Here is a 15,376-nt window from a genome sequence, read left to right as displayed (position 1 = left end):
TGCCAAGTTTATAAGTTTTCCCCACTGATCATGAGATGGAACAGCATGTCTTGTATGCTCTCTGCCATTCGATTCATTTTCTATGTGAGCTGTATACAGAGCTTGGTTATCTTTGGTAGGGATCGACCGATATTGATTTTTTAGAGCCGATATCGATAATCTGTGAACTTTCTAGCCGATAATTTATACCGATTTTTCTGTGAATTTTCATTTAAAAAAATAAATAAAAAATCCTACACAAATAGGCTGAAAATGAATGAATGTTTATTAACGTGTATTTTTATTTTTTTTTGTAAATCTTTCTTTTTCATTTATAATTTAATATTATTATTATTTTTTTTATTTTTTTTTACTATTAGCCCCCTTAGGAACTAGAACCCTTGTCCTATTCACCCTGATAGAGCTCTATCAGGGCGAATAGGACCTCACACTGTCCCTGCTGCTCTGTGCTTTGTTCACACAGCAGCAAGGGAGCTATGGCAGCCAGGGCTTCAATAGCGTCCTGGCTGCCATGGTAACCGATCCGAGCCCCAGGCTTACACTGCTGGGGCTCCGATCGGAACTTCCACTGAGGAGGAGGGGAGAGGGGACCCTGTGGCCACTGCCACCAATGATTAATACTGGGGGGCTTGGGTGGGGGGGCGCACTGCGCCACCAATGATTCATACTGGGGTTGGGGGAAGGGACGGGGGCGCACTGCACCACCAATGATTCATACTGGGGTTGGGGGAGGGGGGCGCACTGCACCACCAATGTTTTAATACTGCGGTTTGGGGGGGGGGGGGCGCCACGCGCCACCAATGAAGATAACTCTCATTAATTTATATACAGGAGGCGGGAGCTGGCTGCAGAATCACATAGCCGGCTCCCAACCTCTCTGAGTGGTAGCTGTGATCTGCGGTAGTTAACCCGCAGCCGGCTATGTGATTCTCAGCCAGCTCCCGCCTCCTGTATATGAATTAATGAGAGTTATCTTCATTGGTGGCGCAGTGGCCATACCACCGCCCCTCCTCTTGTCCCCTCTCCTCTCATTGGCGGCAGCAGCAGCACAGGGGGAGGGAGACACTGCTTTCTTCTCCCCTGTGCTGCTGAGGGAACACGGAGAGCGCTGTCCGCAGCGTGATCCTTGTTCCCAATACGTTATCGGTATATCAGCAAAATAGATGCCGATACCAATAACGTTCAAAATCCTGAATATCGGCCGATAATATCGGTAAAACCGATAATCGGTCGATCCCTAATCTTTGGTGCTCCCATAAAGAATGAATGGAGCAGCAGTACACATGCACGGCGGAAGCCTCCGCCCAACAGTGTATTCGGTGACGTCACCGGCTCTGATGGGCCGGCTTTATCGCTGCCCTAGCCGTTATCGCTAAATCCCACCCATTAGTGCCGGTGATGTCACTGGGCTCACTGCTGGGCGGAAGCCTCCGCCTGACAGCCCTAAGGAGAGCCCTTTTGGTCATGGGCAGGAAATCTGCGGCCTGCTCATTACAGCAGAAATCCATTTCCACCAACACATTTATTAAGAGATTTTCACCTCATAATAGATTGGTCAGATCTTCCTCCAGCACGTGTGACTCACCTGTCTTTAGTAAGTGACCCCCCTAAGGTGTGAATGCAGGCAGCTCTAGACAGAGGCGGTTTTGATTTTATTATTTTTTAAAGAGGCAGTTCTAGGACAATGTTTCTAGAACTGATTTAATAAAGTGTCAATTTTATGGAAAACCCTTTTAACAGTATAACATGTAAAGACTGCAACTTAGGCTGCATGTCCTAAAAATTGCACGATGGTCATTTATATCAAAAGCTGGCCACAATTCTGAGAAGGTGTACGCTTTCTTGTATTGTGTATTCTCCTATCTGTATTCTGTCTTTTCTTGCAGGACTTATTTGAGCCACAGACCGCTCTGTTGAGATATGTCCTGGAGCAGCCTTACTCCCGGGATATGGTGTGCAACATGTTAGGTCTGAACAAGCAGGTATTGAGTATTGCCCCCTCAGTATTGCTCTATCCCTTACATTTTTCTTTGCTGTAGCAGAATGAACAAAACAGTTGTGATAGTAGTCCCTTCCTTTTTATATTTCTTTTAGTATCTTGGGGGTTCTTTTGAACAACTCCTCCTCCTTTTGGTACTTCCTGCCTGGGAGTTTCATAGTGCAGTAGATATTTGAAAATGACTTTTTGTTTTGCATTGCTTTCCCCTTCCTATAAGGCCTGTCTCAAGAGTGCCCTTTGCCAGCCCTTACTACACCATGTAATACTCAGCAAATTGTCTCCCTAAGTGCTTTTAACATCTCATCGCCCTGTAAGACCGAGTGAAATGTTGCTCCCCTTTGCAGATGCATTGGTGGGTATCTTCTGACTCGGGGCCTCTTGAGGCAGGCCTCATAGTCACTGTTTTGTCTTTTCTTTTTTTCTTCCTTCATTTTTGTTCTGTCTTGTCCTGCCCATCCTCCAATGCTCTAGACCTTGAACATTGCTCAGGTATGTTCACAACCTTCTTCTTGTATTGTGACTAACAGTACTGCTGGCTGCTTCGTAGCCGCTGATACCATTTAGAAAACATACATACATGGTCAGGGCTTGAAATTGGCATAGCTGCAACATACCAATTTCATGCATACACTTAGATCATCGTTCTAGTGCTTCTGCAGTCCAGAAACTTGCAATTGTACCTTCTCTTCATGGTTATGATGTGGTGAGTTGTTGCAATTCAATATGAGTGAATGCATTGAAAAAGTTAGGGACAGGGTTTTTTTTTTTGTATAAATATATATATATATATAGATATGTATAATATTCCGATGTGCGCTTGTGCATGTGTCAAGTGTTATCTGGATTGTTAGTTATGCTTAATAACTTACTCCCATCATGCTGTCATTGCATGCCTTCCTACCATCCATTTTTTTTTTCACCTTACTTTTTTATTTTCTCAAACAAAGAGCTTAAAGGGGTTGTCCGAGTTATGGAAAAAATATATAGCACTGTAAATCTGATGGGCAGCAATATATAACTAAGCTAAGCAAGTTTTAGGCAAAAAAAATATATATTTCCTCATTTCCCTGGTTCTCTTCTGACCCTTTGTTTACCTGCAATAACAACAATCTCAGGTTTTCCTCATGAATATTTGTGCCCTTCCCCCTGCTCTGCAAAGGGAGTGAATACAAGTGCTGCCCTGAGTGACATGTCTGCCTGCTGGGAGACTCAGCAACATGTTGTATGCGTAGGACTACAACTCCCAGCTGTACAATGACACTGCTGATACACCTAGGATCTTCCCACTACCTGTTCTTGTGCAATGCTCTGCAGAACTTCTCTGTCAGCTTCTGTGCCCAGCATTTTTCTCCTCCACTGCCTGCAGCTACTCAGTGAAGCCTTCAGCCCTAAGTCTGTGCAGCTGAAAGGATTTAATGTTTTTCCTCAAGAATCCAAGGAGAGAGCAATAAGCAGCAGCCGGCAGTGCAGGGGGCATGGCCAGCACAGTGACGTCTGATGTACAGGCACATATCTACTCTCTCAGGCTTGTGCACAAAATATGATCAGAGTAGGGAGAGAAGCTGACATCACAGGTCATGTGACCCTCAGTGAAATCTGAGAAAGCAGCAACTGGAGATAAAGTAAGTTCGTTGTAAAGTCTTACATTTGCTTAGTTAGAAACATACAAAGAACAAAAAAATAACTCCGACAACCCCTTTAACAGCAAAATTCACAACAGTGTTTGATCCATGAATCGCCCAATAAATTTCCAGGTTCAATTAGAATTGGTATTTAAACATTCCTCCTCATCATGCTGTTCACATTTTGACATCATCAGACCAAGACGAGATCTAGCAATTGATCAATACCTCGCCATTGTGAGGCTTAAAGCAGGATGTTCTGAGACGGAAGTGGCCACTGAGCTTAGTGTCACAGAGTGTCATCAGCAGGTTGCAAAAGAGATGCAGTACGACTGAAAGAGTCACAGAAAGGTATAGAAATGGGCGTCCTTCGGACACATCCCACACTGATGACCGCTTCATTGTGAACAGTGCCCTGCAGGGTAAATGCCACACAACTCTAGGCACATTTAAGGGAGGTGAGAGGCACCCAAGTGTCACGTCAGACCATTTAAAACCATTTACATCAGCGTTGTCTGCATGCTAGACTGCCTGCAAGGGTACCTGACCACAGGCGTCATCGTCTTGCATGGGCCAGGGAGCATCTATGCTGGACGAGGGACCAGTGCTGATGAAAGTCGATTCACGCTGAGCTGAAATGAGGGCCATTGTGGGCAGGTGTGTCTATTCAATACAGAACTGCCCTACACTTTGTGAATGGTACAGTAACAAGCCAATACTACTTGAATAACATCATTAATTCAGTCATTGTTTCTCTGCATGAACAACACAGGACTAATTTCATCTTCATAGGCAACAATGTGCCAGCTCATCGAGGTTGCATCATTATCATTAGAGAACGGCTGCTAGGAGACTGGGGTAACTCAAAGGGTGTGGCCTGCACTTTCTCCAGATCTGTATCCTATTGACAACCTATGGGATCAGCTGAGTTGCCATCTACAGGCTTGTGACTCTGTACCCCAGAACCTCAATAACTTGAGGGCCGCCCTTCAAGAAGAGTGGGATGCCATGCCTCAGCAGACAATAAGTCGACTTGTGAACAGCATGAGACGTCGTTTTTATCCCAGAACACCCAGATTCAGTGTCCTCTGCTGTCCTTCATTCGGTCAGTAAACAGTGGACGCTGGTGGCCACATCTATGGCAATCAAGATGTCACGGTGTCTCCTCTATCAGCATGAGTGCTGAATAAAGTGCAGATAAAAATGCCTTCAGGCGGTGGTCACTGATAGGACCACCTCCTTGACTTCAAATCCCAGAATATAAATTTAAGTTATTCTGAATCTTTTCCCATTAAAAAAAAAGATATATCAATCTGCTCAGCTCCTCCTCTATAACATGCTGCCTTCAGCTCAGACACCATGTTCACCTAGCCAGGTTACCTTTAAGGCTGAGTTCACACGGGCGTTGCGGGAAAATGTGCGGGTGCGTTGCGGGAACACGCACGATTTTTCCGCGCGAGTGCAAAACATTGTAATGCGTTTTGCACTCGTGTGAGAAAAATCGCGCATGTTTGGTACCCGAACTTCTTCACAGAAGTTCGGGCTTGGGATCGGTGTCCTGTAGATTGTATTATTTTCCCTTATAACATGGTTATAAGGGAAAATAATAGCATTCTGAATACAAAATGCATACTAAAATAGCGCTGGAGGGGTTAAAAAAAAATGGTGATGGATCATGTGATGACCGGAGTGACGTCACCACAGGTCCTGTTGCTCCACACAGCTAAGATGAAGACAGAAGATGCCGGCTCCGCGATCAAGTGGATTAAGGTGAGTTAAATTTATTTATTAATTTTTTTAACCCCTCCAGCGCTATTTTAGTATGCATTCTGTATTCAGAATGCTATTATTTTCCCTTATAATGATCGGGTCTACATCCCGATCGTCTCCTAGCAACCGTGCATGAAAATCGCACCGCATCCGCACTTGCTTGCGGATGCTTGCGATTTTCACGCAACCCCATTCACTTCTATGGGGCCTGCGTTGCGTGAAAAACGCAGAATATAGAGCATAATGCGATTTTCACGCAACGCACAAGTGATGCGTGAAAATCACCGCACATGTGAACAGCCCCATAGAAATGAATGGGTCCGGATTCAGTGCGGGTGCAATGCGTTCACCTCCCGCATTGCACCCGCCCGGAATACTCGCCCTTGTGAACTCAGCCTAAATCTCTCCTCTTTCTGACTTAATTATTCATGGGGGAGGTGTTATCAGTGATGGCTTTCTCTGTGTAAGTGTGTATACATAGCTGTCATTCACTGATGAAAGCTCCGCTCTGAACAATTAAATCAGAGGATAGATTTAAATGTATAAATTACACGTTTTCCTGAATTGTTTCCCCCACAAAACTCAAATCAATCTGCTCAGCTCCCCCTGCTCTATAACTTGCTGCCTGTAGATTGTATTTTTGTGGTGGCAGTTCCTCTTTAAAGTGAATCTGTCACTTCTCCTGACGTGTCTGATTTAGTAACTATTTTCATTGACCATGTAATAATTCTACAGCATCTTTTCTTATAACTGTGTGTAGTGCCATTATTCCTTCTAGAAGTTTATGAATAAAAGTGCTACTAGGTATTAACAGTCTGCCACTGGAAGCACTGTTTTGGACAGGGACATATCCCCATGTAGTAACACCCTGTTGAACCTTTATTCATAAACTTCTATCAGGAATGGCAACAAAAGTATAAGAAAAGATGCTCCAGAATTTCAGGTGGAATACTGCTATTTGGGAAAAACATACATTCAGAATTGGTGACAGGTCCTCTTTAAATGAATTTTCATTAGTGGTCAGGAAAGTAGAGATGAGTTCTATAGTTGGAGCCATCAGAGCTGTTTTCTGATGGATTTTGGTGAAGGTCATAGGGCTGTAGTAGACAAACAATTGAAACTTTCTAACAAATGGTTGATTGGAAAAAATACTTTTTAGCCCAAAATAAGCACAATACAATAATAAAATGCCCCGAAGGTGTCTGTAGCCACACTTCCACAGTGTGTACCAGCTGCACACCACGGTGCCACAGATAATAGAAATACACTCATTGACAAAGAATTGAATGAAACGTTCTATGTGAGAATTTTTACATGATTACAGGATTAGAGCGAAAGACTAAATCAGTTGAAAGGAGGCTCTAATACCCTGTTGGCCCGCCTCTTTCCTGGATATAAGATGAGATACAGTTGGGCATGGAGACAGGTTCCGAATGGTATTCTGCATCACGTTTGCCCACATGTTGCAGCTGGCTCATGTAGATCCTGCACACTTATAGGTTGTGGAAGCTGAATATATCCCAGCTGGTTCAATAAATGCTCAATTGGCGATAAATCTGGCGAGTGGGCATGCCAAGAAAGTGTTACAATCTGAAAGAGATATTCTTGTAAAATCCTTGCTGTGTGTGTGGGGGAGCGTTATTCTATTGAAAAATCCTAAATGAAAGCCTGTCATGAGAGGCAACGCGTGGCAGCAGGATGACCTGCTCATATCGCTGAGCTGTTTGTGTCCCTCGTATCACTACTAGGGGTGATCTACTGTCGTTTACGATGGCTCCTCTGAGCATCACATCGGCAGTTGGGGCAGTGTGTTTTTCCACTGAAGCCTAACCATGCTGACTCTATAGATAAACCCAACCATCGTCAGAGCTCAAACAGAACTTGGATTCATCACTAAAGACATGGTTCCAGTCCATGGCAGTCCAGGTTTCTCGTTCACAACACCACTGCAAACAAAGGCGATGGTGGCTGGCTGTCAATAGCAGGACACGTTATGGGTGCCCTGACACCACATTTCCTTCTGCCAAGCATCTGGATATGATCCAGGCTCAGACAGGAATGTGTAATGAAGGGGTCACCTGTGTCTGGATGGTGGACAGAAACTGTAGGATCAAACAGTCCTTTCTACTATATCTGTAAAGAATAAATCAAGGCAACTGGACTTACTGTAGATTTCTTGAAAACGTTTCACTTGTTCTTCCAACAAACTTTCTTAATTCTGAGTGACTGTGCAAGAATTCTCTGGGAATAAATATGTAACTGAATCAACATCTGGTAATTATACCCAGCATGGGGTCAAAGGTGTTGATTCCATTATCCTAATTGGAGTCAGTAGGTGATAATGACCTCCCAGAAAAAGGTGTCAAGACAGCATTTTATGTGGCGGACAATAGATGTCTAACCCCCCCACCTCCCCGCCTCTATTCAAGCTTGGCTTCTCCATTTTTACGTAGATGGCCTCCTTCACACCTCATTTGTACCAATCGGCCTCCTTATCCAAAACACGTACTTGACTGTCTTCAAAGGTGTGACCTGTTTCTTCTAGATGTAAGTACACGGCTGATTCTTGACCAGAGGTTTTGGCTCTTCTATGCTGAGCCATACGCTGATGTAGTTGTTGTTTTGTTTCGCCGATATACAGTTCTGAGCATTCCTCATTGCACTGGACTGTGTACACAATGTTGTCTATCTTGTGTTTAGGCGTTGGGTCTTTTGGGTGAACCAGTTGTTGCCTCAGTGTGTTGCTGGGTTTGAAGCAAACAGGGATGTGATGTTTATTAAAAATCCTTTTGGGTTTCTCAGACACCCCAGCTACATATGGGATAACCATATTCTTGCGTCTGTCATGATTCTCGCCCTCACTGGTAGTCTTGGTGCTCTTTCTTCTCCTTCCTTCTCTTTTAACAAAGGCCCAATCTGGATAACCACAAGTTTTAAGTGCCCCCCTGAGGTGTTTGAATACCTTGGCCTCTGTGAAGGAATTCAGACACCTCAGAGGGGCACTTAAAACTTGTGGGTATACAAATTGGGCCTTTGTCAAAACAGAAGGAAGGAGAAGAAAGAGCACCAAGACTACCAGTGAGGGCAAGAAGCATGACAGACGCAAGAATATGGTTATCCCATATGTAGCTGGGGTGTCTGAGAAACTCAAAAGGATTTTTAATAAACATCACATCCCTGTTTGCTTCAAACCCAGCAACACACTGAGGCAACAACTGGTTCACCCAAAAGACCCAACGCCTAAACACAAGATAGACAACATTGTGTACGCAGTCCAGTGCAATGAGGAATGCTCAGAACTGTATATCGGCGAAACAAAACAACAACTACATCAGCGTATGGCTCAGCATAGAAGAACCAAAACCTCTGGTCAAGATTCAGCTGTGTACTTGCATCTAAAAGAAACAAATCACTCCTTTGAAGACAGTCAAGTATGTGTTTTGGATAAGAAGGCCGATTGGTACAAACGAGGTCTGAAGGAGGCCATCTACGTAAAAATAGAGAAGCCAAGCTTGAATAGAGGCGGGGGGGTTAGACATCTATTGTCCGCCACATACAATGCTGTCTTGACACCTTTTTCTGGGAGGTCATTATCACCTACTGACTCCAGTTAGGATAATGGAATCAACACCTTTGACCCCATGCTGGCTATAATGACCTCTGACCCCATGCTGGGTATAATTACCAGATGTTGATTCAGTTACATATTTATTCCCAGAGAATTCTTGCACAGTCACTCAGAATTGAGAAAGCTCGTTGGAAGAACGAGTGAAACGTTTTCAAGAAATCTACAGTAAGTCCAGTTGCCTTGATTTATTCTTTACAGATATACAATGACCTGGATAAATGAGAACCTTCACAGACAGTCCTTTCTACTGGTAGTCTGTCTGGGTCATCTGGAGTCTTTTCGGTGTGTGCGTGCCCTCACGTAATCACTGCTCCCAACACCTCCTAATTGCTATGTCAGAACAGTTTTCATAGAAATGACCATCCTGCTTCCCTTAGTCTATTGATGCGCTCCTTCTCAAAGTCTTGCCAACTGAGAAAAATGTCTGTGTACCTCATAGAGGCATGTCTAGCAGCCAGTGATCTCTCACCAAGAGGTACACCTTCCAAAATTAGCCCCTGAGAGCCTCCTTATGGGAGATTACCAAGTGTCTAATCAGACCACACCTGTAATCATTTACAGATCTACCTGAGACATAACCCCAAGCTGAGTATTGCAGCAATCTGACATTTCTATCCGGGTGCGTTCTTTTTTTGTCAATGAGTGTAGAATTGCTGTGCTCCATTTTATTATAGCAGTTTGAAGAGAAGGTTTGCTGTATATCCTTTTTCCATTTCATGCAAATTTATCATCCATTCAATGAGTGATTTACTGTTCTCGGGCAAGCTTACATTTGTCACTGTTCTTGTGTATGCTATATATATTTCCATTTCTCCCATATTTCAGTCAGTAGTATTCTCAGTAAGGTGACTTCAGTAGTTTACTCGTCCATCACAGTATTGATTACGTGTCAGTCTCCCTAAGTTACTAGTGCGTTACTAGAACCCTTTGCTGTACTCCGATTTACCATTAGTCTGTCTGCAAACAGATCATGCCCATCAACATTTTCCATAGTATATTCTAGAATGGAATGTACATTTTGAGTTACTGAGACATTTGGTTATTACTGGAGACACTTGTTGGACAATTCTCTTTACGTTCAGGATTTCTAATGTACTAAAAACCATACTTTGCGAAATACGTTCTCAAGTACAACCGTTTTCATGTTGTACACAAATGGTACTCCTGGATGCGCAGGACTAGTTAATTTCAAGCCCTGTACACTCGTTTTTTTTCTTAGTTTTTTTGCATGCTAGATGACATTGATTTTATAGTGTTGTGTTGTGCATTTTTCTGTGTTTGTCTCGGATGATAGTTTTTTTCTTAAGTCTTGTCGTCCAAGGGGTCACAAGCAGTCTCTAATTTTCTTCTATTCAGAATTTGTTAACCAACTGCTCTAAAATTAACATGTTGCTTTGCAACTTTCTGCTTTACTACCATAGGTTGGTGTACTGTTTTTAACGCTAAGGCTGGATTCAGACCTAAGCGTATTTGATATGCGCGTTTAACGCGCGTTTATGTCGCGCGTTTTTATGCGCGTTTTTTGCAGTAGTAAACGCGCGTTTGACGCGCGTTTGTGTGATTGACTGCAGTGTCCTATGGCCACAAACGCGCGTCAAAACGCCCCAAAGAAGCTCAAGAACTTGTTTGAGCGTAGGGCGTTTTTCAGCGCGTTCAAACGCGCTGTAAAACGCTCAAGTGAGAACCAGGGCCATAGGGAAGCATTGGTTTTCATGTGTTGAGCGTTTTACAGCGCGTTTGAACGCGCTGTAAAACGCTCAAGTGTGAACCCAGCCTTAGGGTGTTTTTACCAGCATAAACTGCGGCTGGCCACAAATTCAATGGCAGTTGAGCAGTGTTATGAGGTCTGTGCATGTTAAGCTCATTTTTACATGGGAGCCACGATTTAACATTCAGAAAATATTTAAGGTATACTGGTTTTCGATAGGTTAGAAAAAAACATTGGCTGCATTGTAAATGCTAAGTGTGAAACACTGTTCGGTCATCATTTGCATATTTTGTCAATTCCATGTCGTTATCTTCTCAGGAACACATTAGCAAATGAAAACTGACATTGGTGTAGCAGGGCCAGACACAACCCAGTGTCGGGGTCGTCGTGGCAACGCATCGGCTGACTTTCCAGGCCTTTATGCATTTGGTGTCTGAATGGAGTGGAGCTGGGCTTTCAGTGAGAATATCCATCTCTTGAATTGATCTCAGCAGAAACCTGAAGCTACCTGTGACAGCCATAACTTGGCTGCTTACCTGTGTCTTCTTGCCTACAATTTTGAGTTGATTTTTGAGAGTGTATGGTTGTAGGTACAGAGACTTAAGAGCAATACACATAGGCATGGTTTAGTCTGTTGCTACGAAGATGATTTAGAAGCATCTGACTGATAAAAGTGAACCTATGCTATAAAGGGGTTGTCCTACGATCACTGAGAGCAAGTATCCTAAAACATAACTTTTAATTATATATCAATAAAATAATGACACCCGTGGATCCAATGGATCCTTTGACAAAAATAACAAGCTGTCAACTACAAAAAGGGCTGAGGAAGTGAAGTGCCGAAGCACAATCAGTCAGATGAAAACTATCCCTTAGCTGATCCCTTACACTTCTCAACCCAGGGACACACCTTGATGGTAGGTGTTCCCTGTTCTCGTACCTAGGACTATACTGTCCTTAAGCTGTCCTTAACCTATCTGAGAGAAGGCTAGCTAAAGTATATCCCGACGCGTCCCCCCCCCCCCCCCCCCTTTTTATTGGAGGATAATTATGGGGGTTCATCAGGGGACAAATATACTATAAACAGTAGTAGTATACGTGCAACAATGTGCACCATCTAAGACGATTGCCGCGGAACCAGAGGATGCCGGGTATGTATCAAGAGAGATAGCTACCATCTGCTCCAGTTTGCAGCGGATATCATTCAGTTTGCTTGTTCTGTGAGTATATTGTCACTGACTACGGCAGCCCGGTATGTAATTTACCTTTTGATCCTCTTTCACTAATGACCGTGTATCGTGAAGGGTTACCAATATTACTTTCTATTTACCCTGCATTGGTGATACAAGATGTTTTGAGATCTGCATTATCATTATTTGTGGCTCTCTCTTGATACATACCCGGCATCCTCTGGTTCCGCGGCAATTGTCTTAGACGGTGCACATTGTTGCACGTACACTACTACTGTTTATAGTATATTTGTCCACTGAGGAACCCCCATAATTATCCTCCAATAATAAAGGGGGGGGGGGAGGAGAAACGCGTTGGGATATACTTTAGCTAGCCTTCTCTCAGATAGGTTAAGGACAGTATAGTCCTAGGTACGAGAACAGGGAACACCTACCATCAAGGTGTGTCCCTGGGTTGAGAAGTGTAAGGGATCAGCTAAGGGATAGTTTTCATCTGACTGATTGTGCTTCGGCACTTCACTTCCTCAGCCCTTTTTGTAGTTGATAGCTTGTTATTTTTGTCAAAGGATCCATTGGATCCACGGGTGTCATTATTTTATTTATATATAATTAAAAGTTTTATGTTTTAGGATACTTGCTCTCAGTGATAGGTGTTGTTTTCTCGCAAGTCCTCTCAATAAAACTAATCAGTGACTTTGTTGTCCCAAAATACCAAGATAGATCATGTGTCTGATTGGTAGGGGTCCCGACCATTGTGACCTTTACCAATCATGACAAAGGGGTCCCATGTTATCTTCCAGCTGTTGAGCATGCTCACTGCCACCCCATTCCAACTCTCTACTGGAGATAACCAAGCATTGTACTATGCTTTGTGCCCTGTAAACAAGCATACTGTCTGGCCGGGTTGATCTTGATCAGTTCAACTCCGCTTTCCTTTCTGCAATCAGATGTTCTGTTGCAGAGAAATCCAAACTTTTCTTAATATGCTTATTAGGTGCTTGGAGCACCGCTTCACCTTCTCCGCTCTCCAGTTGCCACTTTCCCTCTTGCATTGATTGAGAGGGCCAGACATACTCACTGCTCAAATCCCTGGCCCTGAAATCTTGTGCATTCACCAGTGAGATTACAATTGGCACATCACAATTCAGATATCAGACAGGGGGCAGCTGAATGAGATCAACAGCACATTCACCATGTGTAAACTCTCCGGCACATGTGCGAGCAGTAAAGATGCCTGGTCCAGAGGGGAAGTGGTAGAGGTAAAGCCTGGGCTTAGCATATTATTTAAAAATTAAAGGTGAGTTCATATCTGCGTTAGAGGCGCCGTTCGGTCTTTGTTGTCCGGTAAATAAACCGGAGTCCAAACGGAAACTGAACGGACTCTATTGTAGTCGGTGAAGTCTGTTCAGGTCCGTTTGGGTGAGTTATGTGCTGTATCCATCACTTCTGCTACTCTAAGGGAACAGAACAACAGAAATATTTAATGAGATGTTTTGATATTTTTGGATATAATTAGATATTTGACGAGAACTCAGCCTTAGGATTTCTCTGCCTCAAAACATCCAATTCAAGAAAGGAAGTAGCATTGAACTCAGCATGATCGATCCTGCCAGTCTGTACGCCTGGTTTAATAGGTTCAGCATGTTGTGTTTAAAATAGACTGGAAGGGTCAGATATAACCCTTTTCCTTCATAAGGTATGCTTTTGCATTCCTCTCTATCCATTCATAATCAAAGGTAGTAAAGGAGTTATCTGGGAATTTATATTGATGACCTATCCTCTGGTGTTGGATCGCCGCCGATCAGATGTTAGAAGAGGCCAGTGCTCCGTGAGCCCCGCGGCCTCTTCCTAGGTCATGTAACATCACCATACATCAGTCACATGGCCTAGTTGCAGCTCAGTCCCATTCAAGTCAATGAGGCTGAGCTGCAATACTAAGCACAGCAGCCATACAATGTACAGTGCTGTGCGCGGAAAGCTTCCAGGAGCCGGCTGCGCGCACCAGAGCCCTGGTGAGAGCGGTGGCTCCCTGAAACAGCTGAACGGTGGGTCTGCCAGTATTTGCACTCCCGCCGATGTGATAATGATGACCCATCTAAGGATAGGTCATTATCAATTCCTGGATAACCCCTTTAACTACATCAGGGGTCAGCAACTTGGTGCACTCCAGCCGTTGTGAAACTATAATTCCACGATGCACCCTTGCTTGTCTGTACTCAGAACTACCGTAGAAGTTCATAGAGCATGCTGGGAGTTGTAATTTCACAACAGCTGGAGTTTCGGAGGTTGCTTACCTCTGATCTGCATAGTTTGCTGTTGTATTTGTCACTGTGTAGTGTTGTTTTTGAACCTGGGAGGACCATAACCCACTGTCTGATCATCATAGAGTAGTCAGATTTTCACTGGTATAGGATATCCTAATTATTGGAGGGTACCCAGCCATAGAGGTTACCCTACACTGCTTTGATGAGTCAATTTCAGCCTATTTATATTTGCTTTCACATCGATAAGATTTTGATGTGGTATAAATGGTGATGGTTTGGTAAGAGCAATGGGCTGCTCATTATCTGCTTTGATCATCGAGAATTATGCTGAAAAGCTATGTAAATGTATGTAACGTGTCATAGTCTTGGCACCCCCACAGATCAGCGGTTTGCAGGGGCCACAGCGCTCTGGACGCTCTTCATCGTTTACATATGTCTAAACGCTCCACTTTTAGCGGCTGTTCTGAGTATTGCGGCCTTGTCTCCTCAATTGCTGTTGAAGGAGAGACTTTATCATCTACATTGTAATCTATTGGTGCATACTAAGGAAGCTGAAGCCATGACAGTCCGTAAGCAGGTATGAAGTTATTGTTGGGAAAGCTGGATGATAATGAACTGCCATTGGCTTCAGAGCCACAGACTGGGTATTGCTGCTTTACATGTGGATCTCCCATTTACAAATGTCAGCCTGTCCTCTGATTGAGTTTCTCTGGCCCCGAGACTACATGTTACTCTTTGTCACGGCATGTCTTGCCAAGTCGTCGTTAGTCTTGCATCTTTTTTGTTTCTCTGCTGGCAAAGAGCATGTAAGGGCGATGTTAATTGTACGTACATATCTTAACTTGGCAGCCATTTTCCTTCTCCCTTTTTTATGGCAAAAAATTCAATGTCATGTCCACCTATACATTTACAGAAGTTGACAATTCTTGACTAACAATATGTCATAGCCGTTCCTTGCTCTATGGACCCTCTGTATATATTTTTCTACAAAATATATACGTCTGGTTTTGCCTGCAGAAAGGGACACTGCAATTCTTTGTTTAGTCTTCTGCTTCTTTTCACAGACTACATGAAAGCTGAGTGACTGTGACAGGAGCACCCTGGTGGCAATGAAGAATATTCACTGCAGCCTTACTTATCATTCATCTACAGTGCTGAAAGCAATTGAAATAAAATGTGAGCTAAAGTTCATTTA

General features: G+C 43.6%; 1 protein-coding gene across 2 annotated transcripts in view; it reads left to right on the top strand.

Moving 5' to 3' along the window:
* Window positions 1-15,376, top strand: part of MED23 (mediator complex subunit 23) — a 130,703-nt gene that overhangs the window by 33,421 nt on the left and 81,906 nt on the right. Inside the window, exons 10-11 of one of the 2 annotated variants that reach the window (XM_040429132.1) lie at window positions 1,887-1,982; window positions 2,471-2,488. In XM_040429132.1, coding sequence (XP_040285066.1) covers window positions 1,887-1,982; window positions 2,471-2,488 — 114 coding nt within the window. The remainder of the gene's footprint in view (window positions 1-1,886; window positions 1,983-2,470; window positions 2,489-15,376) is intronic. The other variant, XM_040429133.1, reaches the window with a different exon arrangement.

The sequence above is a fragment of the Bufo bufo genome, chromosome 4, assembly GCF_905171765.1.
Source record: "Bufo bufo chromosome 4, aBufBuf1.1, whole genome shotgun sequence".
Lineage (NCBI taxonomy): Eukaryota > Metazoa > Chordata > Amphibia > Anura > Bufonidae > Bufo > Bufo bufo.
The sequence above is the reverse complement of the archived record's forward strand: the minus strand, read 5'-3'. Positions and strand labels throughout refer to the sequence as shown.